The 27,879-nt window shown below is 39.7% G+C and overlaps 1 protein-coding gene and 1 pseudogene across 1 annotated transcript; one reads left to right on the plus strand and one right to left on the minus strand.

Annotated features, from left to right (window-relative positions):
• Window positions 1-813: 813 nt before the first annotated feature.
• LOC112171399 lies at window positions 814-17,516 on the plus strand (annotated as a pseudogene).
• A 3,117-nt stretch (window positions 17,517-20,633) lies between these two features.
• On the minus strand, window positions 20,634-25,847 carry LOC112169642. Its single transcript, XM_024306708.2, has 7 exons — window positions 24,849-25,847; window positions 24,466-24,741; window positions 23,109-24,347; window positions 22,351-23,012; window positions 22,151-22,235; window positions 21,384-22,061; window positions 20,634-21,296 (listed from the first exon to the last, which is right to left on the minus strand). Exons 1-7 carry the CDS (start codon window positions 25,845-25,847, stop codon window positions 20,673-20,675), a joined length of 4,563 nt encoding a protein of 1,520 aa, XP_024162476.1. The 3' UTR covers window positions 20,634-20,672.
• Window positions 25,848-27,879: the final 2,032 nt, after the last annotated feature.

Raw genomic sequence — 27,879 nt, forward strand, 5'->3', positions numbered from 1 at the left:
ACCAACTGGGTCTAAATTGGTCTTTCCCCAGCCTCATTTTAGACTGGCGCAGATATTAACTCTCTGAAATCCTTCTCTCTTTTGTTCTGAGATCTGCTTTCTTTACTTCAGCATTTCATGAATCTTATTCCTTCATCTGACCTCCACAATCTTACCTAATAAGCTAAAACTAAACGCTCAAATCATATTAAACTGGGTATTCTCCATCCACTCTTTTCTTATCTTTCTCACACTAATTTTCATCCCTCCACATAAAAATAAAATAGCAAAAACAAAAGCATTGTATTAGCGAATTCACTGCTAAAAGAGATTTTTATGAATTAGTTGGGTTGATTGTGTGCAAACCTGCTCACATGTACATAAAACAGAACCACGTGTGACAATTTCCATTTTTATCCATCAGTTGAGGAAATTTTGAAAGTTCATATAAATAAGATCTTCTCGTCGCTAAAGGACTAGTGGGATCAAATATTAAAAGAAGAAATAACAAGGTAATTGAACTGGATAATTCATTGATGGTTTCAATATTGATCCGTTGCATACATATATAGCATAGTCTCATACAATCTGCTCTAAACATGTGGCACAGTACCACCACATCTTGAGAGAGAACAAAATGTGCAGCTGGTAAGGGACGGGTTGCAGACTGCAGATACTGTCTGGCCAAACTGATATATGTGTACTGTTGTCCTTGAGTTGTGCAGGTAATGTCTGGGAATTAGTGGGCTGTGTTGGTAATTGGGGTTAGGTCTGGGCCTGTTCCCAACAACCCCTTGAGAACAAGCTCGTCCTCGAGCTTGAAAGCTAGGAAATATGGGGACAATGTCATGGGCCACCTCGCAAGTGGCATCTTCAATAGGGAGTCCAGCCCAAGCAACCAACTACTATGCGATAGTCTTTAGCGACCACTTGCATGTCGAGAACTCTCTCAGGTTGCCAGTCGAGTGCACCACTCTTGTCAAATTGAGGAAGGATTGCAGCCACAGGAGTCTTGTCGCCAATCCTCTTCTTCAGCGACGACGCATGAAAAATTGGGTGAAGCTTTGAAAAATTCGGTGAGGAATGAGATAGTTACATTCCACATTACACTTGAAAAATTATAGTGTCAATTTTTAGGTGACATAGAATTGGTTCTGTTTTGAGAAGTAGGTGGAGGCTTTGAAATGTGCATTGTCGCTTGCTGCTTTGGCACGAATCTGGAATAATGAAGGTGTTACTGACGATAACGGGTCCATCTCTTAACTTGTACAATGCTATCAGTTGTAGTGATGTTATAAGAGACTAGTCATTACAAGAAGTATAGTACAGTCAGAATTTCTACATAATAGACATGTTAGGGGGATTAAACCCAAATTTACATGGTTCTGTTAAATTTTTCTTGACCATTTATGTTAGCTGTGTCGTTGACTAGGTGGAGTACAACACTGGATGAAGTTATTGTATACCCGATTCCTGCAGCACTTTACCTAGCCAAAAATTTGCTTCAGGTTGGTTGTAGTTATCTGTTTGTATTAATAAAGTTTGGTCTTCTTACTTCCTGATATGTGATTGCTTCAACTGTTCATTGTTACATCGCAGTGCTATATATTTGCATATGTGGATGCCCCGGGTTATCAAATACTGAAGAACCTGAATATTATCAGTACTCAAGAGAAAGTAAGCCACTCTTACCATTTATGTTTGTCTTTGCCATTCTAGCTTATGACTCCATACAGAGAGCTCATTTTTTATGGTTCATTGCTGGGTTATAAAAAATCCCTTAAGGTTCATTGCTGCCATAAAGTTTAACTAAAGATATAAGAACATTAATTCTCATGAACCTTTGTTTTCTATTCTATCGGTTGCAGGTTAAGCGAGATTCAATGGGCAGATTTCATAATACTATGTGCAGGGTGCACTACAGCACAGCTGAACCCAAGGTTTTAGTGACCACTACCGTTTCTTGTGTATTATATTATCTGATGGTGTATGTCTGCTCAGTTACCTCAGTATGTCTCTCCGCGAACTGTTTATGTTAATTGGCACTTTTCCATCAACAGTCCCTTTCTCAAGATTGATCCATAGTGCTAGACATGTTTACCACATTTCAATATACGGTATACGGTATACCAAATCAGTTGTTTTAATTGATTTAGTGGATGAGGAAGTCAAATCATTAATACCCTGTACCTCTACGTTAGAAATTAAACTCATCAATTAGAACTGTGATGTCTTAGTTATGTATGAAATGTAGAGTGTATTGAAAGTTGTTACCACTTAGTTCTTTATAAATTTCAGCTTCTCTTAATTCAATGATTTTTTTGCATGGTATTTTTTTTTTCCCAGCAGTTCTGATCATGTTCTTCAAACTCCATTGCAAGGTTGGGTGATGGCCATTATGAGTTTTCAGCCTTTTATAAATTCTTATTATTGTTTAAGGAAAAAGAGATTCGAGAGAAATCGTAGAGAGAATTGTGTGTCATATTATTGAGAATAGGAGCCCTATATATAGGGATTACAAAGTACTAGTTCTAATGTTACAAGGAATACCAATCCGTGTAGGATTGGGAAATCTAGAACCTTCTCTCCTATTGCTACTCCTAGTTTGATAAGGCACACTAAATCGATATTCCTTCAACACTCCCCCTTGTGCCGTTCAAACTTGGTGGTGACGCTTCATCCGTTGCCTCGTTAAAAACCTTGCCAGGTAACAAAAACCCTGTGGGACAAAAATAACCCTGGTCGAAGGACAAAAAGAGCACAACACGTCCTTCACTCTTCGAGATCGAACATGTAAACATCATAACTCCCCCTGATGTCGATATCTCCCCCTGATTGCTACAATCGTGGGAGTTCAGATAACTTTCTCAATCCGATGCTCCTTACATGTTTCTCGAAGGTGGATTTAGGTAACGACTTGGTGAATAAGTCCGCTACATTATCCTCTGATCGGATTTGATTCACTTCAATCTTTAGAAGTGCTTGTTGTTGCTGATTATAAAAGAATTTAGGCGAGATATGCTTGGTGTTGTCACCCTTGATGAAACCTAACTTCATTTGCTCAATACAAGCTGCATTATCCTCATAAATGCATGTAGGTTCTTCTGTGGTAGACTTCAAACCACAACTTCCTTGAATATGTCTAATTACAGACCTTAGCCATATGCATTCACACACGGCTTCATGTAGAGCAATAATCTCTGCATGATTTGAGAAAGTAGCAACAAGGGTCTGTTTCGTAGACCTCCAAGATATCGCAGTGCTTCCCATGGTAAAGACATAACCTGTTTGGGAGCAACCTTTGTGAGGGTCAGAGAGGTACCCTGCATCAGCAAAACCCATCAAGACATCATTGTTGTTTTGATGAAGGGGGATAGGGTGAGGCCGGCCACCCCTGGTGGTGGTGACGGCGTTGGCGGCAACATGGCCGGCCACCTTGTCATGGTGGACGGTGGCTCCATGCCTAATGGGGTCCGATCCCATTCTTCCGTCATTCCTCTTCTCTCTGTAGGGATAAAATAGGCCCATATCAATCGTACCTCTTAGGTATCGAAAGATTGTCTTTATACCAATCCAATGGCGACGTGTTGGCGCAGAGCTATGTCTAGCTAACAAGTTCACTGCGAATGAGATGTCTGGTCTTGTGCATTGAGCTAAGTACAATAATGCGCCTATTGCACTTAAATAGGGCACTTCTGCCTCTAATAGCTCTTCGTCCTCATCCTTTGGACGAAACTGATCTTTTCCTGGCTCAAGACTACGACCGATCATGGGAGTACTCACAGGCTTTGCTTTATCTTCATTAAAGCGCCTTAAGATTTTCTGAGTATATGCAGACTGATGGATCAAAATGCCATCACTACGGTGCTCGAGTTCTAAACCGAGACAAAACCGTGTTTTCCCAAGATCTTTCATCTCAAATTCGGATTTCAAGTATTTAGCAGTTTCCTTCAACTCATCTAGAGTTCCAATTAGTTTCATGTCATCGACATAAACTGCTACGATTGCAAATCCGGAACTTGTTCTTTTAATGAACACGCATGGGCATATTTCATTATTAATATATCCCTTCCCAATCAAGCAGTCACTTAGACGGTTATACCACATCCGTCCGGATTGTTTTAATCCATATAGTGAGCGTTTTAATCTTATTGAAAACGCGCTCCGTGATTTAGAGCCACTTGATTTGGGTAATTGAAGTCCATATGGAACCTTCATATATATCTCTGAATCTAGATCCCCATAGAGATATGCTGTAACCACATCCATAAGCTGCATGTCAAGTTTTTCGGAAACTACCAAACTGACAAGGTAGCGGAACGTTATAACGTCCATTACAGGAGAATATGTCTCCTCGTAGTCGATTCCAGGGCGTTGTGAGAAACCTTGCGCCACGAGGCGGGCTTTATATCTAACCACCTCATTTTTCTCATTACGCTTTCTAACAAAGACCCATTTATGGCCAACAGGTTTTACATTTGGGGGTGTCTACGTTATAGGCCCAAATACCTGTCTCTTTGCTAGTGAATCCAATTCAGCCTGGATCGCATCTTTCCATTCAGGCCAATCCGCTCTTCGTTGACATTCTTCGACAGAGCGAGGTTCGATATCATCATATTCTTTGATTCCTTTTGCAACATGATATGCAAATACATCATCAATTGCCATAGAATTTCTATCCATCATCTCATGTACACTAGTGTAATTCATGGAGATCTCTCTATTCTCTGGAGTTGGTTCTGACATTGGAGCGTCCCCCAATGATGTCTCTTGGACATAACCATAATCCGGAATGTTCTCATGAGATGGATTATTTACATCGATGATTAATGGATTATTTTGTGCCAAACTCGCTTTCTTTCTTGGGCGAGAATCCATCGAACCTATTGGCCTCCCGCGCTTCCTGGCAGGAGCCTTGGGCCTAGCCACAACGTCACTACCACTGTGGACGTTGGCGCCATGCTCAAGTGCCCTTGAGGTGGCGTCATGTCCTCTAATTTTAGGGACATCAATCCTTGCAGGCACATTTGCAGCAGGTATGTGTGATCTCGTCACTTTAGCGATATCAGAAAACGCATCAGGCATCGATTCTGCTACGTTCTGAAGATCGAGAATTCTCCGCACTTCAATTTCGGACTGTGCGGTTCGGGGATCAAAATGAGACAGAGTGGGGACAGACCACGACAATTCCTGTCGTTCCTGTTGAACATTTATGTTCTTATCTCCCCCTAATGACGGGAAGACTGTCTCATCGAAGTGATAATCCGCAAATCTTGCGGTAAAGAGATCGCCTGTCAAGGGTTCTAAATAGCGGACAATAGTTGGAGAATCATATCCAACATAAATGCCTAATCGTCGTTGAGGACCCATTTTGGTGCGCTGTGGCGGCGCAATAGGTACATATACTGCACACCCAAATATGCGTAAGTGCGAGACATTAGGCTCATACCCAGTCACCATCTGGGACGCAGAAAAGGGTTGAGTGGTAATGGGCCTCAGATGAATAAGCACAGCTGCATGCAAAATTGCATAGCCCCAAGCAGAAATAGGGAGATTGGTGCGCATTACCAATGCCCTAGCGACCATTTGTAGTCGTTTAATGGCGGCTTCTGCGAGACCATTTTGGGTGTGAACATGAGGAACTGGATGTTCAACCTCAATCCCAATGGACATGCAATAATCATCAAAAGTTTTTGATGTAAACTCCCCAGCATTGTCTAATCTTATAGACTTAATAGGATGATCAGGGTGGTGAGCCCTCAACTTAATAATCTGTGCTAGGAGTTTAACAAATGCAGCGTTCCTAGTGGACAATAGCATGACATGTGACCAGCGTGTCGATGCATCAACCAACACCATAAAATATCTAAATGGTCCGCATGGTGGTTGAATAGGTCCACAAATATCACCTTGGATTCTTTGCAAGAATGGTATATTTTCTTTAGTGTCCTTTGCATAGGATGGTCTCGATCCTAATTTTGCTAAAGAGCAGGCTTTGCAGAATGAATAATGGGCTTTAGAAACAACCAATGAGGATTTTGGTTGAGCCACGAAGTCACAATGGACTTGAGAGGTAGAAATTGGAGTCAGGGCGCAGAGGTGGCATCAAAGCCACCCTTGGGCCGCAGGGGGATGGCGGCGTCGGCTTGTGATGGCCGAACTTGAAGGGGAAAGGCACCGTGAGGCGCAGGTGCTCCTCCTTAATCCAAATGTCGAGTTTTACTTCTTTTCGTTCTGAAAAATGGATGTCCGTGTGAAGTCTTTAATATACGGATCATCATATCACGACCTGGATGTCCCAAACGGTCGTGCCAAAGCCTATATGTGTCAGAATCCCATAAATCATCTCTCATAACATGATTGGATTCAATTATGCGAATAGTGGTTGCATACAACCCACTAGATCGACACATAAGTTTCTCTAAGACTCTTTTATGTCCGTAGTCATTAGAGGTGATGCAAAGGAACTCTTGTCCATTCTCACAATGCGTTTCAGCATGAAAACCATTGGCTCTTATATCTTTAAAACTCAATAGGGTTCTTCCTGCCCTAGGAGCATAAAGAGCTTCGGTGACATTTAAAATTGTGCCATTTGGCAACATAAATTGGGCTGGTCCTCTACCATGAATCAATTGAGATGATCCAGCCATCGTAGTCACGGAAGATCGAGATGGCGTCATCCATATAAATAATTGCCTATTTCGTAGGATGGTATGTGTAGTAGCACTATCCACGAGGCATTCTAGCTCTTCGGGAAACATACTGAAAAATAATAAAGTTCGGAATTAAAATATGTCTAAGACATTGAATTAAAATAAATCGATACTTTATTAATAATAGCCAATGATTACATCAAAGTTTCTCGACCAAAATCTAATCCAACATAAAATCAAATCGTAGTCACTCTATCCGTTTGGTAACTCCAATCAAATATGACCAGGAAAGTAGAGAGAGATGTCGGTGGAGCGAAGCTCTCTTAAGTACCACTAATCTCAATTACTGTCCTAGACATCATACTTAATTCGATGCGCCACATAAGATAGAATTAATACAAAATGTCATTTATTGACTAAGGCATATTGCCATTACATAATTCTTGGAAGTAAAACTAAGGACTATACTAATCAAAATCTGCAGCATCTTTGTGCAATTCTTTGTTAGATTTGAAGTCCGCTATGGTGAGATTGACATTGGCATCATCACCATCTTCTTCTGCTTCGGCAAGATAGGCTTCATGCTCTCTAAAGTCTCTATATGCCTTGTAATGCGCAGCTAATTGCTTGCTTGCATTGCATTGCTTGAACCAATGTTCAATTGATCCACATCGATGACACATGTCATTGTGATTTCCTCCCCTTAATTGAGGTGCATTATTTGCACTTGGGTGGCGTCCCCTAGAAGAATTGGGGCCATTCCCACGGCCTTGGGCGGCTCCTCCACGTCCTGGAGCCCCACGGCCTCCTCTCCCACGTTGCCATGTATTGCCACGTGTTCGTCCTTCATTCTGAGGATTACCTTCCTTTGTAGGGCGGTTATATGGACCAAAACGTCCATTGTGTCCCTTATTTTTAGGGTTCCGCTCCTTGCCCCCTCCTTTGGGTGCATGATTATAATTCGCCTCTTGAACACTCTTAGTTCCTATAGGCCTTGAATTATAATTCTTCACGAGGATATTATCATGTTTTTCAGCTACAGACATGATATTAATTAGCTGATGAAACCTCGTGATCCGTCCAGTGTTGAATTCTGTTCGATATTGCTTTGATAGCAAAATAGCTGAGACGGGGAAGGTGGAGAGAGTTTTCTCAATTAGTTCTTGCTCTGTGACAGGTTGTCCACAGAACCCCAACATGGTTTTGAGGCGTAGAACTTCTGAATTATATTCAGCTACAGACTTGAAGTCGGCGAATCGTAGATTGCCCCATTGAACTTTCAAGTCGGGGAGGAGGGTATCCTGAACATTACCAAATCGCTCTTCTAGCGCAACCCATAATTCCCTAGCATCCTTGATTGCCATGTACTCCAATCGGAGTGATTTATCCATGTGGCGTCTCATCAAGATGAGAGCGGTGGCATTATTTGTAGCCGTACGCTCAAATAAGAGGTCGGGATTTGGTGCTTGAATTACGGGTAGGATCCCTTTTGAAGTGAGATGGTTCTCAACATCCGTAACCCAACTATGATATTCCGAGCCAGTTGAGTCAAGGATAGGAAAGTCAAGCTTTGGCTTCGACATCCTGAAATCAAGAAGAAGAAATATATTAGTTTCGGAGTTAAAACTTCCACGACAACTAATAAATAAGAAGATTTCCGAGCTATGCTACCAAGAAATCGATTTCCAAGAATGATTGGATTAGACCGAAACAATGATGTTTATATGGTCATAAATCGATGCTTACGGACGCTCTTAGTCCGAAGTCTTACGAACGCTCTTAGTTCGTTAATTGCGTGAATCCCCACGATTCCACTTTTCAAGAATCGAACCCACATTATAAGAAAGGTGGGATGTAGAAGAAGGGAGGTTGCAAGTCCCCGAAGAAAAAGAAGGAGAAATTAAAATTCAAAATCAGGAACTTTAATTTAAAAACTTACTTGTTGAAAATTCGGAGCAGATTCTGTTCTGAACAGCTTGTACCTCGATTGGTGTACAGATCTCAATATAACTCCGATAAGGCTGAAATTGGGAGGTTAGATGGAAGAGACAAATACGAACAACTTTGATGAAGAAAATTTTTCGATCTGAGCTTCCGAACTAGTCGTTTCGAGGCTTGCAAGAAGACGGATGTGCACAGGAACGGGAAAAAGATGCAGTGGGTATGCGTTGGCTTGTTTGCGCAGCAGGGATGTTTCGGTGACAGCAGGCTGGAACGCAGGGCTGCAGGGAGGGGGCAGCAGGGGCTGCTGTGCAAGGTTGCAAACGCACAGGCGCTCGGGCTGCAGCGAAGGCTCGGCTAGCTCGGGCTAGGGGCTGCTTTGTGAATGAGTTTTGGTTTTCTGTTTTGTGGTTAGAGTCGTGCTGATAACGTGTTTAAGGAAAAAGAGATTCGAGAGAAATTGTAGAGAGAATTGTGTGTCATATTATTGAGAATAGGAGCCCTATATATAGGGATTACAAAGTACTAGTTCTAATGTTACAAGGAATACCAATCCGTGTAGGATTGGGAAATCTAGAACCTTCTCTCCTATTGCTACTCCTAGTTTGATAAGGCACACTAAATCGATATTCCTTCAACAATTATGGTTTTAATTTTTAATTTTTTATCTTTTCACCATAGAAAAGCTTTTACAGCTTGCGATGTTTGTTATCCAGATTCTAAAAAGTAATTCCTTCGTAGGTCATGGCACTTCTAAGTCGTTTTGAGGGAGTATAGACCGACGTGAATATTCAAGTAGACAGTCTGTACTTCCATTCGGCTGTAAATCATCATAATGGTCAAATTGCTTCTCAACATACTTGATCTGATGAAAAGTTGGGGTTAAAATTGGTATTTAATGGCATTTAGAAAACTGCTAATTGATGATATGCAGAAACCTTTTGAATGAATAGTCAGTTCTTTGATTGCTCCAGAAATTGAGATCTTTTATGTTTAGTAGTGCCTATGACATTGGCAGGCCATAATTAAAAAGCGTCCTTCAAGGAATATAAATGTGCAGAACTTCTGGTTGTATGTCTTTGGGATGGTCTTCAATGCTGCTGCTATAGTTATTCAAGATTTTGATGCAGTAGTGAACAAGTATGTAAATGCTTCTCCCCATTTATGATCTTGAATTTTCTGCTTACTAGGCTCTTATGCCTGGATGCCAATTATATTCATAACTCATTCTTCAATATTCAGGGGATTCTTCCATGGATACTTGTTTATAACCGTTCTCATGATTCTGAACCAAGCACCAAGGTACATCGTCTAGAATGCAAGATATTGTGTATATATTCTATTTGGCATGGGTATTGCAACTGCTAACTGGTTTTAATCAGTGGTTTATATCTCTCTCACTTTCTCACTTTGTGTCTATCCAAGATGCTTACATGTGATTCATTTGCAGTGGCATTGTTGTGTCTATGGTAATGAAGTATGCTGACAATGTTGTAAAGGTAAGATAGGGAATGACTCTTTGTTTGGTGAAGCCTTTACTTTTGTACTTTTACATGCATCTCTATAATGTTAAACAATTATCCCTGCCATACGATTATAAGTTCTAACTTTCTTAACCACTGCAAGTGGCCTAGTGGTTCTTGCTTAGTTGGGTATGCTCCCAACCCAGGTTCGAACCCCGAAGCTGTCAAAGTGGTCAAGCACTGTGCTGCAATGCACAGTTTCACATACGCCGAAAGGGTTTATCTTGGGCCTAGTAAGCCTTTGGGTTCTCCTTGACAAAGTCAGAAAAAAAAGTTCTTGTTTTAGGGAATCAGAAATTGAGAGATAATCGCTGTGTATTCTCATTGATAATAGGGGCCTCTTTATATAGAGGATTACAATGCATAGAATCTCAATCATACAAGGAAAGTAATTCTACATTGATTAGGATTCTAGATCCTTTTAATTAAATCCTATTACCACTAGGTCAAGTAACCTAGAGTTTGGACCAAACACAAATAGAGATATCCTTAAACACTCCCCCTTGTGTTGTCCAAACGCGGTGCTTCTCTCGTTGCCTCGTTAAAAACCTTGCCGAGTAACAAAAACCCAGTGGGACAAAAATAACCTCGGTCGAAGGGGAAAAAGAGCACAACACACCCTTCACGATTTGAGACGAACATGTAGACATCTCCCCCTGATGTCTGCGCCTCCCCTGATGACAACGATCATGGGAGTTCAGATAATTTCCGCAAGTCAATTCTTGCCACATGTTTCTCGAACGTGGATTTGGGCAATGACTTAGTAAACAAGTCTGCCTCACTATCCTCAGATTGAATCTAGTTCACTTTGATCTCGAGGAGAGTCTGTTGTTGCTGATTATGCTTGGTGTTATCGCTTTTGATGTAGCCTTGCCTTATTTGTTCAAAACAAGCAGCATTATCCTAAATGCTCGTAGGCTCATCTGTGGTAGACTTCAATCCACAATTGTTCGAACATGCGTAATTATGGATCTAATCTATATTCATTCACGAACCACTTCATGAAGAGCAATGATCTCTGCATTGTTCGAAGATATAGCGACGGTCTATTCTGTAGACCTCCAAGATATCATGGTCTTTTCCCATGGTGAACACTTAACCAGTTTGGGAGTGACCTTTGTGTGGGTCAGAGAGATACCCAACATCAGCAAAACCTTCCAAAACACATGTCGTTTTGGGATGGGGATAGTGGACGCATGCCAGTGTTGGCGGCGTACCTGGTGTGTGATGGATCCGAATCCATCATCTCTTTGTGGGGATAGAACAAGCCCATATCAATCGAATATCTCAAGTACTGAAGGATATCTTTTACACCAATCTAATGGCGTCGCATTGGCGCAGAGCTATATCTTAGCTAACAAGTTCATGGTAAATGAGATGTCTGGTCTTGTGCATTGAGCTAGGTACAATAATGCGCCTATTATACTTAACTAGGGCATTTCTGCCCCTAGCGCATCTTCGTCATCATCCTTCGAACGAATAGGATCCTTTTCAGGATCAAGACTACGGACGATCATGGGGGTGCTTGAAGGCTTGACTTTGTCAAAATGCCTAAGCATCTATCGACACGATGCTCGAGTTCTAAACTAAGACATAATCGTGTTCTCCCAAAATCCTTCATCTCAAACTCGGATTTCAAGTGTTCAGCGGTTTCCCTTAACTCTTTAAGGGCTTCTAATGGAGATCATGTCCAACATGAACAGCGATAGAATCCGAAACTTGTCATAGAAACGCGTGGGCATATCCCTTCCCAATCAAGTAGTCACTTTAGTGAGCGTTTCAATCTTATTGTAAATGCGCTTCGTGGTCTAGAGCTTCTTGACTTGGGTAAATGAAGTTCACCATGAACCTTCATGTATATTCCGTCTCTAGATCCCCATAGAGATACGTAGTGACCACATTTGTAAGCTGCATGTTTAGTTATTCGGAAACTACCAAACTAACAAGGTAGTGGAGTGCAATGACATCCATTACGAGAGAATATGTCTCATCGTAGTCGATTCCAGGGTGTTTTGAGAGAAGCCTTGCGCCATAAGGCGAGATTACCATCTCTTTTTCTCATCACGCTTTCTAACGAAGACCCATTAGTCAATAGGTTTTATGTCAGGAGGTGTTAACATCTCTAGCTCGAAAACCTTCCTCTTCATTAGAGAATCCATCTTAACCTGGATCGCATCTTTCCATTTAGGCCAAATCTCTCTACGTTGGCATTCATTCATCAACGGAGCGTGGTTCGATATCATCTGACTTAACAAACTCATGTGCAACGAAGTGCATGACTACATCATCAATTATGATGGAGTTTCTATCCCACGTCTCATGTACACTAGTGTAATTAAGTTTCATAGAGCTCTATATTCTCAGGAATAGGTTCTGACGTTGAGGCGTCCCCCAACGATAACCATAACCCGAAAGATACTCATGAGACGGATTTTGAGTGCTGATGATCCAAGGATTGGAATGTGCCAAAGTATCCTTCGAACCCACGGGCCTCCCACTCATCCTAGCTGGGGCCATGGCCTGTAACGCCAGAGTGCCACTCTCTTTGGCGTTGGCGCCATGCCTACCTAGGTGTAGGGTGGCGCTACGTCCTCTCGTAGGGACGTACTTCCTTGCAGGCATGTTTGCAGCATATTTGTGTGATCTCGTCACTGTAATAGGGATCGAGATGAGACATAGTGGGGACAAGCCACGACAATTTCTGTCGTTCCTGCTGAACATCCGTGTTCTTATCTCCTCCTAACGATAGGAAGACTGTCTCATCAAAGTGACAACCCACAAATCTAGCGGTAATGAGATCGCCTTGCAAGGGCATTAAGTGGCGGACGATTGTTGGAGTCTCAAATCCAACTGAGTGGCCCATTCGTCTGTAAGGACCTATCATAGTGCGCTGTGGCGACGCAATGGGCACATAAATGGCTCACTCAAATGTGCATAAGTACAAAATACGTGTACCCAGTCACTGCTGTAACGCAGAGGTACATTGAGTGGCGGTAGGTCGTAGACGAATTAGCATAGCTGCATTGGATATTGCATCACCCCAAGCGGATGTAAGAAGATTGGTGTGCATTACCAATGTTCGGACTACCATCGTAGAAGTTTCCACGAGACCAATTGGGTGTGTTCATGGGAATATAATGTCCAACATTAGTCCTAATGCAATAACCATCGAAAGTCTTCGATGTAAACACTCTAACACAGTCAAATCCAATTGACTGAATAGGATGATTTGGGGAGTGAGCTCGTTGTCATATGATATGTGCTAGGAGTGTAGCATAAGCAGCATTTCAAGTGGACAATGGCATAACACGTGACCAGCGTGTTTGCTTGTCAACTAACATCATGAGATATTTAAACGTCCGCAAGTTGGTTGAACTAGTCCACAGAATCCCTAAGGATTCTATGTAAGAACATAATGAGTATTTTCATAACCTTTGCAGAGGACAGTCTCAGTCCTAAGTTCCCTAAGGAACGGGCTTTGTAAAAACGAGCGAGAGGCTTTAGAAGCAACCAATGAGGATTTGGTTGGGCATGAGCGTCTAAAACGCTATTTGAAGCAAGTTGGTGATTGTAGCATCACCTGGGGCGCCATCACCATGATGGACGCCATGGAACGCCATCCATGGCATCATGGATAGGGACTACGCCAGCCCTAGGCTGGTGGTGGACGGAGGCGGTGCCCTAGGCAGCAGCGTCGGTCACACTTAGTCCAGAAATCAACTTTTGATTCATGCTTCATTTCGCTCGAGAGAAAATATGTCCATGTGAAGTCTTTAGTAGACGGATCATCATATCATGACCAGGATGACCTATCCTGTTGTGACAAAGCCAATATGTGTCTAAATCCAAGAGATCTTCTCTCATAACTTTTATTGGATTAATAGCTCGAATAGTGACATAGAGTCCACTAGAGAGACACATAAACTTCTCTAAGATGCGTCTTTGTTCGCAATCATTAGTGGTATTGCAAAGAAACTCATTTCCATTCTCTACATGCATTTTCGCATGGAATTTGTTGGCTATTCATAGGGTACGATTTACCTTAAGAGCGTAGAGAGTTTCTGTGACAGCTGTAATCAAGGTGCCATTTGGCAAGTGGAACTTGGGCTATTCCATGTCCTTGAATTAATACTGATGGCCCAGCCATCGTAGTCACAAAGTCATATGCTCAGAATCAAAATAGAGTCATAATGAAAAGAACTCGAAATTTTATTCACAAGCCAACAGAGTACATCATTGTCTCTTAACCATTAGGAGAATCTAATCCAAATGCTAGCTAATGCAAAACAATGATAGTCGTTTAACTTCTTTCGGTAATTCCAAAATAAATGTGACCAGGTGAGTAGAGAGATGTCGGTGGAGCAAGACTCGCTTAAGTACCACTAATCTCAGAACCTTCCTAGACATCACACTTACTTTGGGTGAGCCTACTTTGAAGAAAGACTAAACCATTGGCATTTACTACAAAGTATATGGCAATTGCCTATTACATCTCTTGGAAAAATAAAGACTTAAACAGAATTGGCGATCTATTGATCCCAGCTAGATTTGTAGTCTCCAACCCTTCACTTTAGATCATCTTCTTGATCTTCTTGTTCCACATAGTGAGTTTCTCTTGCTTCACAATATGCTTTGTAGGCGGTGACAAGTTCTTCACGAGCTCTACAAATGTGTGCCCAATGATCAGACACTCCACATCGAGAACATACATCTCTTTGCTCGAACTCCATTGATTGAGGCGCTTTGAAAGTGTCATTTAGATGGCTCTTAGTGTTGGTGGCGCCACCAACATGTCCAGAGGCATTGCCTCCCTCTCTCTTTCCACGTTACCTATTCGTTTCCGTGTTCGCCTATTTTGGCGGTTACCTTCCCAAGTAGAGCGATTATATGGATAAGAATGTCCAGAAGTATACCTAAGATTAGGGTTTCGCTCTTGGCGCCCTCTCTTAGAGGTGCGACTATAATTGGATTCCGGAATATGCTCTGTTTCCATGGATCTCGAATTATAGTTCTTCACAAGGATATTGTCATGCTTTTCAGCGATATTCATAGCTCTAATGAGCTCGTGAAACCTTGTGATCCGTCTTGCATTAACATCGATTCGATAGTTCTTAGTAACCATCAATGCAGAGACGGGGAAGGTAGAGAGAGTCTTCTCAATCAACATCGCATCTGTGATCTCTTTACCACAGAATTCCATTAAGGATTTAATGTGAAGTGCTTCTGAGTTATAGTCAAGAACTGACTTGAAATCACAGAAGCGGAGGCTATGCCATCTCACTTCTAGGTCAGGAAGCAAGGAGTCACGGACGTTGCCAAATCTTTCTTCGAGTGAGACCCACAGCCTTCTGGGGTATTCTTCGTTGATATACTCGTACTGGAGCGAATCATCCATATGACGAGTCATTAGGATGATGGCTTTAGCCTTATTTGCCTCTAAGGCTGCTCTATTTGCTTCCAAAGCTTGAGCTTGCTCAACAGTTAGCACGTTCTGGCTAGGCTCGAGAATCATATCCAGGATTCCATCAGCCTTGAGATGCTGGCGGATATCACGAACCCACCTGTGATATCCAGAGCCAGTTGTTCCCAATGGAGCAAAATCCAATTTGTTCAGGTTACTCATCCTGAAAGAGAACAAGAAATTAGGGTTAGTTTCGGAGCGAAATAGGCTACCACGAAAATATATGAAATTTCTGAGCGTAATCGCTTCCAAGAAATTCGATTCCAAGAGATATTGGATTAGATCGAAACAATGATGTAAGTGGTCGATCATAAATTCTCTACAAACTCTAAGTTTGGAGATCTCAACAAGCTCTAAGCTTGGAGTGAGCACGAACCCCCACAGTTCGGCTTAATTTGGTCTCCCCTATAATGAAGAAAGGGGGGTAGAAGAAGGGAGGTTGCAAGTCCCCGAGTAAAAGAAGCGAAAAAGAATAAAAAAACTTCAAAAACGGGAACTTTTAGTAAACCATACCTCTTAGGATTGCAGAGCGTATTCGATCCTCATTGTAGGATTGCAGACGAGCTTCAGTCCTAGTTGAAATTCGGAGCAAATTTGCTTCTGAACAGCTCCCACTCCGATTGGTGTACAGGTCTCAAAACGACTCCAATAGGGCTTAAATTTAGAGGTTAGATAGAAGAGACAGACATGAACAACTTTGATGAAGGAAGAATTTTGATCTGAAGTTCTGAACTGGGCGTTTCGGGGCTTTCAAACTGACTGATATGCACAGGAAAGAGCATGCTGAACAGCTCCCACCTCGAATGGTGTATATGTCTCAAAACGACTCCAATAGGGCTGAAATTTGGAGGTCAGATAGAAGAGACATATATGAACAACTTTGATGAAGAAAGTATTTTCATCAGAGGTTCCGAACAAGACGTTTAGGCGCATGAAAGCAGACTGATCTGCACAGAAACGAGCGTGCTGCTGTGTTGCAGGGGGCAGCAGGCGTGCGGCAATGCTGCAGGGGCAGTAGGCGGCACACAGGTGCGCAAGGGCTGCAGGGGCAGCATAAGGCATGGCTAACAAGGGCTAGGAGCTTGCGGCAGTTTTGGTGAGAAGAGTTTTCAGGTTTTTTTGTTTTTAGGGCTAGGGTTAGGGCTCGTGCTAATAACGTGTTTTAGGGAATCAGAAATTGAGAGAAAATTGCTGTGTATTCTCATTGATAATAGGGGCCTCTTTATATAGAGGATTACAATGCATAGAATCTCAATCATACAAGGAAAGTAATTCTACATTGATTAGGATTCTAGATCCTTTTAATTAAATCTTATTACCACTAGGTCAAGTAACCTAGAGTTTGGACCAAACACAAATAGAGATATCCTTAAACAGTTCTAACATTCTTTTTCTATTTTGATTTAAGTTGTGTGAAATTTGGGGTAATGTGGTGTATTCAATTCATAATTTCTTTATTCCTCTTATAAATCTTACTGGGGTTGGGAGCTTACAAACACATATACCCTTGCCCCTGTTATACTGTGGCTTGTAAAGTGTTAACCACAATGTTTATTTCCTATTTGTCCTAGGTGTGGCTTATCAAGTGTCAAATCATATGCATTTAATATATATTGGTTAATTGATAGAAGTTTGTTGGAATCACACATTTGATAATTTCCTGGACTTTTAGGAACTTTCGATATTAATTTAGTTACGCTCTGCAGGTGTATTCTACTTCGGTAGCAATGCTTCTTACAGCTGTTGTTTCTGTATTCCTACTTAGTTTTCATATATCCGTTGCCTTTTTCCTTGGCTCAATGTAAGTTTCCTCCTGCTCAGGAAATATCTAAGAACTTGTTTCTATTTGGCTATCCATCTGAAAAGTTCAATGGTGTTTCTCTTTAATTCACTTCTTGTGTTTCCAGAGAATGGGACGGGTTTAATTGGAAAACAATAAAAGTAAAGGAAGCGGCGTAGAATTAAGAATAATGATTGGAAAATAGGTAATTCATGCATAATGAGATTACTAGCTGCAGGAATATTCAAGAAGATGTGGTTTTGGACTTTTTGGATTCCTCATATGAAAAGTCAGGTTTTGGATTGTGAATTGGATTGGAGCAACTTTTGGCCAAAATGTCTGTTTGAGATACATAATACATTTCCGGAATGAGAACAACAAGATCTATGAGATTCATTTTACTGAGCCCTATCAGATTTAGGTCAAAATAATTGTCTTAATTTATTTGATTTGAAATTTAATATTTTTAGATTAGTTCTTTTTATTTTTAGAATCTTAATTTTCATTTAAATTTATATTTTTTAGGATTTCTTGTTAGATTATGATTAGGACTTGGATGCCAATCTAAGCACCATTATGCTTTGTATTAGAAACAGTTTATTTCACAGGCGGACTCAAGGTGAGTGTGTGTGAGCCACACTCCCTCCTCAACTTGTCACTTTAACTCATACAAATTTGATTATTTTCTCTTATTACCCTCTATTTCCCTTCAGTGGTAAACTCTTAACCATAATTAAATCCAATTTCAATTTCATACCACAATAAAGTGGATCAGAATGAAGAAGGGGAACAAACGACAAGAAAAGGTTCAATTTGTGTTTTTTGAATTTTTATTTAGAAGCAAGAAAATTATGACACTAATTTGTTGGTATATCCAATGAATTAAAGGGCGCGCCTCAGAAAATGCCTTCGTTTTGCAGTAGAGGCGCAGAGGTGCTCAGAGCGCTGCTGAAGGCGGCAAAAGCGTGGAAAGTACCTTAGAAGGTGTTCTGGGCGAACACCTGGGAATTTTTTTTGTTTTGTTTTTTAACACCAAAATGACGTCATTTTGGTGTTTTCAAAAACCAAATTCATTTAGGTCGTGTTTGTAGATGAGCCAAGCAGAAATTACACACACCAGCCTCCTCCCCGACTCCTTCACTCTTAAAGCCGCCAATCCCAATACGTTGCTCGAAAATTTGATCAAATCATGAATAGCCTGTAAGTTTTCTCAAGAATTTGGTTTTAAAGGAGGCTATTTGCAGAATTGGAGCAAGAAAGGAATTCGATTTGAAGAGAGTTGGATAGTTGTATTTTGATTTGAAGACAAGGAGTATAAGGTATGAATTTTCTCTCAACTTTCGATGTTTTCTTTGGATGGTTTCGTTTTGATTCGTATTTTGTAATGTGTTTTTTTGTTTTCAATGTTTGAGAAGTTATTTGGGGGTAACTGGGTAAGCGAATTGGATTGTTAATTTATATGAGTTGTAACTATATGCATCTTGATTCATAAATTTCCAGTATTATAAGACCAAATCTACCATCTAGCTTGAGTCAATTGGATATTTTATCACTTGCAAATCTACCATCTATTGGATTCATACAGTTTGGTATAGTTTGGCTTTTATATGAAAGTAAGAGAGCTTTGGTCTTTGAGTAGAGGAGGTCTAGGACTCTATTTTAGTTGTGAGCTTTTTTAACTTCCAATAGTGAACTATGAAATTGGGAGGCGATTAAATTGGTTTCTTGGTAGGTATGTAGCATGTTGGATCAATTTTCTTTCGTCTCTATCTTTATCACATCATGGACTGACTATTATTATCAACTAGATTATATGTAATGCATGATATTACTCCAACATTATTAGTTTTCTTTTTTGTCAATACTCTGTTTTTTTTTTTTTTTTTTTACATTTCTTTGATGACATGTAGTTCTATTTATGATTTGCATTGTGTATTTAGTTGTCCTACTCCCACTTTAAATTGATATAAGTTTTAAAATTGTGTACCCAGTGAGTTCTAGTACTTGCTTATTATGAATGGATGACAATTTATAATGTTCTTTTGGTTACAATACATGTTCTATATATAAGACTAATGATTACATAAATACAGCTCATTTACATGTAAGTTTACGTCTTACGCCTCAAGGTAAACACCTCGCTAAGGCTCTTCCGGTTACGCCTCAGCCTTTTAAAACATTGGGTATATCCAACCCCAAAAAGACAAAATATCACCGAGAACTATAAGAAAAGGTACAGTTGAGCTAGAAAGATCTGCAATAGAAGGTGACTTGGATTTATTTCCACTAAGACAAGGAGAACAAAGCAAAGAACTAGTGTGTGAATGAAAAAGAATACTAGAATTGACCAACATCTTGGAGATAACTTCATGATCAGAAAATTAGCTAGATATAAACCCAAAATTTCAACCTTCTATTAAAAAAAATCCATACATACTTTTCTTTTAATTTACACCCAAATCACATTAATAAACCTTCTATATAGAGTGATTCATAAAAAAATAAATAAAAAGAAAACCTTCCATATAGACTATATGCCTATAATCAATATTTTTTCTTATTTAATTTCATGTATATCTAATTTGCCCATTTACATTCTCTCAAATAATACATGTCGGTACATTAAATATGTATATGTAGGTAGGGCTTAAATAATAGAAACGTTCAAGCTTAATAGAGATCGACACGCAATGATATACACCACAATCATAGGTGTAACATTTTTGTTTATACAATCATAGGTATAATATAATAGAAAATCTAACAAACATGTATGATACAAAAAATAATAATAAATTCTAATACAGAGATGTTATACAAAACCTATTAACATTTAGGCTGTAATCGAATGTATAAACCAAAAACTAAGCCTTCTATATGTTAGATACATACCTGAAATCAAATTATCTAGAAAAAAAATGTATTCTAATGATCAGGTACCTTTTTAGTACATACCTTACAAATAGAACAACTATATAATATGTTATTAACCTATGTTTGCTTTCCATTCAAGTGTTTATATGAAAAATATAACATACCTTTTATTTAGAAAAACAGACCACGAAATAGAGAAATCAGATATAAACCTCGATCTAGGTATTGATTACGAGAGCTTCAATCAAGGGTCTAGTTCATCAAGTGTATTTGTTTAGAGCTTGTGGCATATTAAGACATTTTTGACAAAAACATGTTTTATTTTCCATGTCACTTAATGAGAATTTATTTTTGTAATCAACCTAATCAATAGATTTGAGTGTATATTAAAAAACAATCATGGATGGGTTTAATCTAATAGGTGTAATCAAATTTGGGTGTAAAATGAAATGCCCCTAACTTCATTGGTTGGAATTGGATGGCCCAACATGTGATACCCTTGCAGTAGAGTCCATAGATGCAGAAGCCAAATCTCTTGAATCATGACTACCAGCTGCAGCCTGCTCACAGTGATGGCATCTTGAAGATGAGTGACAGAGGGACAAGGTCTGTATAAGATCTTCTACATCCTCCTTAAATACAAGACGTAGTGCACATTCTTGTAGTCCCAAGTCAAGGCTATTGGACCCAATGGTTGCTGTGGCTGCATTGCATTCGTTCAAGAAACTAGAAAACCGAACTCGCGGTATGTAGATGAACCAACTAAAATCGCATGGATGCGACCACATGCCATGGCCTGCCTCAGCTGGGAAAGGGAGAGAGATGACCCTAACAACATTGGTATAATCCAGATAACAAATAAGCTCACGACTATTCTGAGAATCTGGATTACTAATGTCAATAATATTGGTTGGATGTTGCTGGACTGAGACATAAGCGCAAACAGAAATCCCCAACCAGTTACCATCATCGAACAACTTTGGAGGGAGTGAGATTTCTGCAGAGCTGCCTTTGTTCAAATTCGTGAACCACTTGGGAATATTGATTCCAGGGAAACGGCTGTTAAGCCCAAACACAGTCCAGTCCTGAAAATAAAAATTATAACGTCAGAGGGCGAGAGAGGGAGAGAGAGAGAGAGAGAGAGAGAGAGAGAGACAGATAGATAGACAGACCTGATGTCTAAGTTGCTGAGAAAACTGAAAAGCCTTAACTTCTGGTCGCCGAATAGGGAGTTCTTCAACGCTCTCTGCATTCTGTTGACTTGAGACCGTCCCGGTGGGAGTAGCTTCTTGTATCGTTTTCTCGAAATGGACTTTAGGGCTTTGCAATCCTATCAAACTTATCCAATCTTCTACCACTAATTTATTATAATGGTCGAAATCTGAACTACGCAATATGCAGTGGGTGATTCTCTGAACAAAACCTTGTAAATCTTGCTGGTACAAAATACGGAACCCACAGGTTTTAACTTCGATATCAGGGTTATCGCTTTTACAAACAATGCAAATCTTGCTACCTGAACCTATTTCTGAGAATTCATCTTCCAAAAATTTTGCTTTCGGTATGTAAATGAGGACGAGTCCATGAGATATCTTTTGGGTGGAAAATAGCTTTCCAGAAATGCCGCCTTCCCTTAAAAAAAATATACCAATTTGAAGTTCACAAGAACCACTGTAATCCTCCTCCTTCACTGTAAGTGAAGCGCATAGAGCAAATCCCATCCACTTCTTACTCTTTTGTAGATTATCACGCAGGTCCATTGTCGCGGTGAACCCAATTTGAGGACTGAACCATGCTGGGCTTCCACTTAGATCAAAATGATAGTATTGAAACGTCTCGTTATTTAGTCCCTGTAGGACAATAAATTCACAAGAAAGTAACTAAATAGTTGTGTTTGTGTGTGTGTGCGTGTGAGCAAGAGAGAGAGAGAGAGAGAGACCTCCAGGTATCTTGGAAGAACAGATTCGATGTTCTTTCTCAGCATAATGATGGAACCTTCTTCGCGAATTGGAATAACTTTCTCCCTGCCAAATACAGAAGAAGAATGAGGACTGGTACAAAGTTACAAACTATAAACCGAAGACTTATAATTAGAAGAAATTGGCGCGCATGCGCGTAGCTCTTAATTTTAATTTTTACCATCTCAAAATATTATCGTCTACTAGGTGAAACCATCCCGACTCAAACAGAGCTTTATCAACTTCATTTAATTCGCAGGTGTTGGAAGGAATTTCAGGTTTCTCTCCGGTAGTAAGAAAATTAGGGATTAGATGTTGACGGCCACCATCTAACTCCAACTGCAATAGTGTTTCAATAAACCCATCAATGTCTTGCTCATATAATAAACGAATCCCACATTTCTTGACCTCCATGAGTGGGTTGTTGGTGTCAAAAAAAGCCACCATTAGAAATGATTCATTTAACATCTCCGGAAAGTGCACCCAAGGGACGTAAAAACTACAAACAAAAGTAGACCCAGATGTAACAACATGGCGATGTAGCTCGTCGTACAGGATACATGGTTCTAGATCAAATTCAGCTGTTCCCACTGTGCACCGGTAGAAGTAGTTAGAAGTTTCTGGATCAAATTCAATGCCGGAGACAGGAGGATATTGTAATTCCTTGACTGAGAAAATAGCACACACGGCAACCCCCATCCACTGCTTATCATCTTTTAAATTTGGAATCAACGGGTGTCCTATGGAACATCTGCTAGCTATGATGTTGAACCACTCTGGAATTACAGTTTGATCACGACCAACTGCATGTATCTTACTGTCTGATGACCTAAAATCAAATAACTGTAAAGGAAAACAGAGAAGTATTATAATTTAGTAGTTAATTAAGAACAAGACATATATATTATCTATTATGCATGTGGAATGTGTGAGAAAGACCTCAAGCTGTTTTCGAAGTACTTGTCTTTCAATTGAAATCTCAGTAGCTGGCTTCCATTCCCCTTCCCGGCAGGAACTCATCCGGATACTACTTCCCGGAACAGATGATGAATCCACCACATGTAAATGTGTTAAGCCACTCGGTAATGTACAACCTTCTTGTTTTTCAGACTTTGAAGTACGATATTTTTCATACAGGGATGAAGTGAGGGAATTGATGGTAGTTATATTTCCCGGGTTGGCTTGTGAAGTCAAAATCTTGAGTTGATTTGGGAAATCTGTCAGTGAAGTACAATTTTCTGCACTCACATGTAGAATAGTTGATGGAAGCCTCTTGGGCAGCGATTGAAGCTTACTACAATTGCTCAAGTTGAGGTATTCAAGCTTTGAGAGTTGAGAAAGGCTTTCCGGTAAGTGAACAAAATCATTCCCTCTTAAATTCAACATTTTTAAGGAGAACAAGCTGGCAAGATCATCGGGAATTCCACCGTCCATCAGATTGCAATCACTTAAGTTTAGATTTGTCAAAGAAGTCAAACCTGAGAATGAAGTAGGCAACAACAGACTCATGGGAGCATGACCCCTTGTGCCCCACCACCAACAATTAAAGAGCCAGTGCCATGGCTTTGAAGGCTGATCTTTGCATCCTCGAAAGGATAGAGTCTTTAGGTTCTTCATGCCTACAAGGGACGATGAAATTCTTATTGCAGTTCCACTTATATCAAGTTCCTCTAGACATTCCACACAATTGAAATTCTCAGGTACGGCATCAAGTTCTGAACAACCGGTAAGAATCAGACTTTTCAGAGATGTCAGACATGAAATACTTGGAAGACACAAAAGCTGTCTGCAGTCCCCTAAATCCAACAAAGTGAGACCAGTCAAATATTCAATTGATGAAGGTAATTCCTCTATAGCAGTCCCATCTAAGTAAAGCTTCAACAAGCTTTTCATGTTTCCTTCAACTTTGGGAAACTTCTTCAGACTTGAACAGGCCGAGAGAATTAAAATCTCAAGAGATTCCATACAGATGGAAGATGCAAGACTCTTAACAGATATGCAGTTTTTCATATTCAACAAAACTAGTCTTTTGAGAACTCCAATGGATGGGTGAACCTCAGACAATCTTGTGCAGCCTTGAAGCATTAGAGTCTGGAGATTTGGAACCTCAGTAAAGTTTGGGGTCTTGATCAAGTATTGGGAATCACTTAGATCAATGAGCTTTAGCATGCTCCAGCTCTGATAGAAATTGAAAAAGTAACTAATCACACGATATTGAAAGAAACACTTGGTTGATGTTTGTGCATGTATGTATATTCTATCAATAATTTTCACATGCATAAGAATTTAAGCTTACTTTCTTCCCCTCCCATAGTTGTTTGATAAGGCTTGAACACATCTTGAGTTCAACGAGCTTATCTGCTTGAAAATTTGATGGCAAGGACTTCAAAGGACATGCATGCCATTCCAGAAGTTGTAACTGATTAGAGAGAAATTGGATGTTTCCAGAAAAGTACACATTACTTATTTTGAGTAATCTCAGTGTCCGCATGTTTGAGAAGGGATCAACAATAATTGGAACCTCCTGTTGTTGTTGCAAATTCAAGAATATGCCTTCCACTTCAGTGGTTCCCTAATAAAAAATAAAAACAAAATTAGTTGTGCACAAGAACTGGCAAATTACATAGGCGATAATTAGTTTTAACAGTATTTGAATCTACTTTTGTACTGACCACTGACCTCATTATTTTTCAGTACACGGATGATATCCTCTTGAACCCACAACCTGCTACGCTTGCCGGGCTGTTCGTGACATTCTCGACGAACAATTTCATAACCCAATTCTTGTATCAAATCATGCATCCACAATTGTCTTCCAAATAGTGTTACTAGAGATCTCTCCATGAGAACATCTATATCAATGTCTGGATAGTGACCATAACCTTCTAGTATACTTGTTACACGATCTTTATCTTCTCCCTTGAAGAAACATGCAATGTCCAAAAATAATTTTTTTTGAACGTCTTTCATTCCATCAAAACTTATTTTAAGCACATCGATAATTTTTTTGGGGGGATTTTTTTTTAGGTTATTCAATTCACTTGACCATTTGTTTAAGCTTCTGCCATGAAGAAACGACCCTAAAACTTTGATAGCTAATGGGAGACCATTAGCATATTTTAGAAATTCCTTAGATAGCTGGAGAAAATTTTCTTCAACCAGCTCGTCTTTCTTCAAGGCTTTCAAGCTAAAGAGCTTAAGAGCTTCTACATCACTTAATGCATTGACTTTGTATATTTCATCTACTCCAAATACTGTGAGCAAATGTTCATCTCTTGATGTTATAATGACTCTACTTCCAGAACCAAACCAACTGCGGTGGCACAACATTTCCAGTTGTTCCAACTGATCCACATCATCGAGAACAAGGAGCACCCTTTTAGAACACAGTCTATGCCTTATTACATTTACTCCCATATCAGTGGTCTGTATATTTACATTGCTTTTCAGCAAGTTTGAAAGAAGTTTCTCCTGTAAATGAACTGCACCTTTCCTTCCAGTTTCCTCTCTAATATTCGGAAGAAAGCTATAAACTTCAAACTGAGCTTGTACCCTTTCAGAGACCACTTGTGCAACGGTCGTCTTACCGATACCCCCCATACCCCAAATGCCAATGATACGAACATTATGGCTTCCCAAGTCCAAGCATGAAAGCATTTTATTCAGGTGAGAATCCATCCCAACTAAACCCTCCCATACACTAGAGTTTATGTGATATAATTCAGTGGAAACCTTTTCTACAATTTGTTGAATAACTACGGATTCAGATCTGCAAAGAAATTGATAATCACCTTATATATGTGTACATGAGAAAGCAAGAATGTTCATATAAAGATAATGGAAAACTTTATCAACTACTGAGTAATTGTATGATAACATGTGAAAATACTAAAAAGCCCAGTGGCAACTGCAAGTAACAAAATGGACTTTCTCAAATTAAATCTTCAGTTGACAAGTTTTTTGGACTTTTGGGCCCCTATTTGTGTGGTATTTCCGTATTTGTAATCATGCTTTAACTATGCCAATTTAAAAAGTTGTAGTAGAGCTTTATTGAATGATTTTGAATTAAATCTTGTCATTCCATCAAAAATCTAAAAGCGGTAGTCCAATATCATTTGGGTTTGTTCAACACTACAACGACTTCCGTCATTAACATCAATAGCTACGATCAAATGGATTTGTTCAACGATCTGTTCTACCCATCAACATCTTAAACTAAATGACGGTCGATGCCTATATGGCAGCTGGAGACCACACCTTAGAATCATGGAATTGGCCGTGAACTTATATAAGTTATATTGAAGGATCGAAGACGATGATAATGTGTCTTGTTGTAAGTATATTGGGCTATTACTATTTAACACATGCTTTTCCATGGTCACAAGGAGAATAGAAGGTGCAGTGAAGTGTGAGAGTAATTCTCTTGCCTTCCCGGTGCTTCAAGGAAACAAAGAGGAAGATTGCAGAATCGGATCATGAAGAGAAGATCAAGGAGATAAATATGGTATTCATTCCATATCATTTTGCATGATTTTAAATTGTTATGCATATCGGTTAGATTGATTTGATTTTCTCATCTGCATTAAAAAGTTTTCAACATGCATATCAATTTGAGATATTGACTGATTTTGGTTAGGAAAGATTCGATTGCATATTCAAAACAATTTTAAAACCTTTCCATGTTTATCTTGTTTTGATGACAAGAAGAGATTTGTTTGAGGGGGAGTTTTGCTTCTCTATAAAAGGTTTTGAAAATGCATTTTGACTGTAGAGTTTTTGATTAAAAAGTTTTCGTTTGTATGAAAAATAGTTCTTGCAAATTGTTTTGAAAAACTCTCATTGTTTATGGTATTTGATTTTACTCACTACACTTACTGCATATATATCATTCAAGATCAGTGAGGCATGGGTTTTCACAAGAAGATCTAGAAATTCATTTCTTGATAACTACAATAGGCTGTGTCATTCTTGTGTACGTAGAATAGGATCTTCAAATTGTAAAACAAGTTAGCTGTGATGCTTGTAAAGTGGTTGTGTTGAACACCACAACTTGTGTGTTGTAAGATCTTGATTTCATAGTGGATTTTTCTTGTGTGTGGGCTACATAAAACGCCTCGCAGTGATGTTTCCTCCATGGTGAGGTTTACACTGCTTTAGCAATACTTGTGTTGATTTGTAGTAATTATCCTTTTTGTTCCATTTAGTGTTTTCACTTGTGACTCCTTGAGCCGCAGTAGTAGCATGATGAGTTGATGACAACATCACTGTCATGGTCTACTCATCGTTGACACCCATCTCAGTCTTATGTACAGAGGGTGAGATAGGAAAGGATTTAGAGAAAAATAAAGGACAAGGTTTTAAACAGAGAGAAGCGTCGCAGATAAATGAGAATATGAGATCGAGATAAAAGAGAACATGGTGTTATCCTGTTGGTAAGCTATGAAGCACGGATACGTGAATTTGGCCTCGTATCCCTTACCGATTCGGGATCTGGGTACGATACGCTCAGATACTCTCGGATACGTCCGGATATGCGTATCTGGATTTGGATACGGTTTGGATACGTCCGTATCCTAAGCCGATACGTAAGTATGTAAATAAATCGGATACGTAGGGGTAATGTTGACTTTTTACCCTGAAAAACAAAAACAAAAAAACCAACCCAGATCGAGATGAACCTAATCTCAAATTTTCTCAAGCTCTGCGTTTC

This window comes from Rosa chinensis, chromosome 6, assembly GCF_002994745.2.
Source record: "Rosa chinensis cultivar Old Blush chromosome 6, RchiOBHm-V2, whole genome shotgun sequence".
Classification (NCBI taxonomy): domain Eukaryota; kingdom Viridiplantae; phylum Streptophyta; class Magnoliopsida; order Rosales; family Rosaceae; genus Rosa; species Rosa chinensis.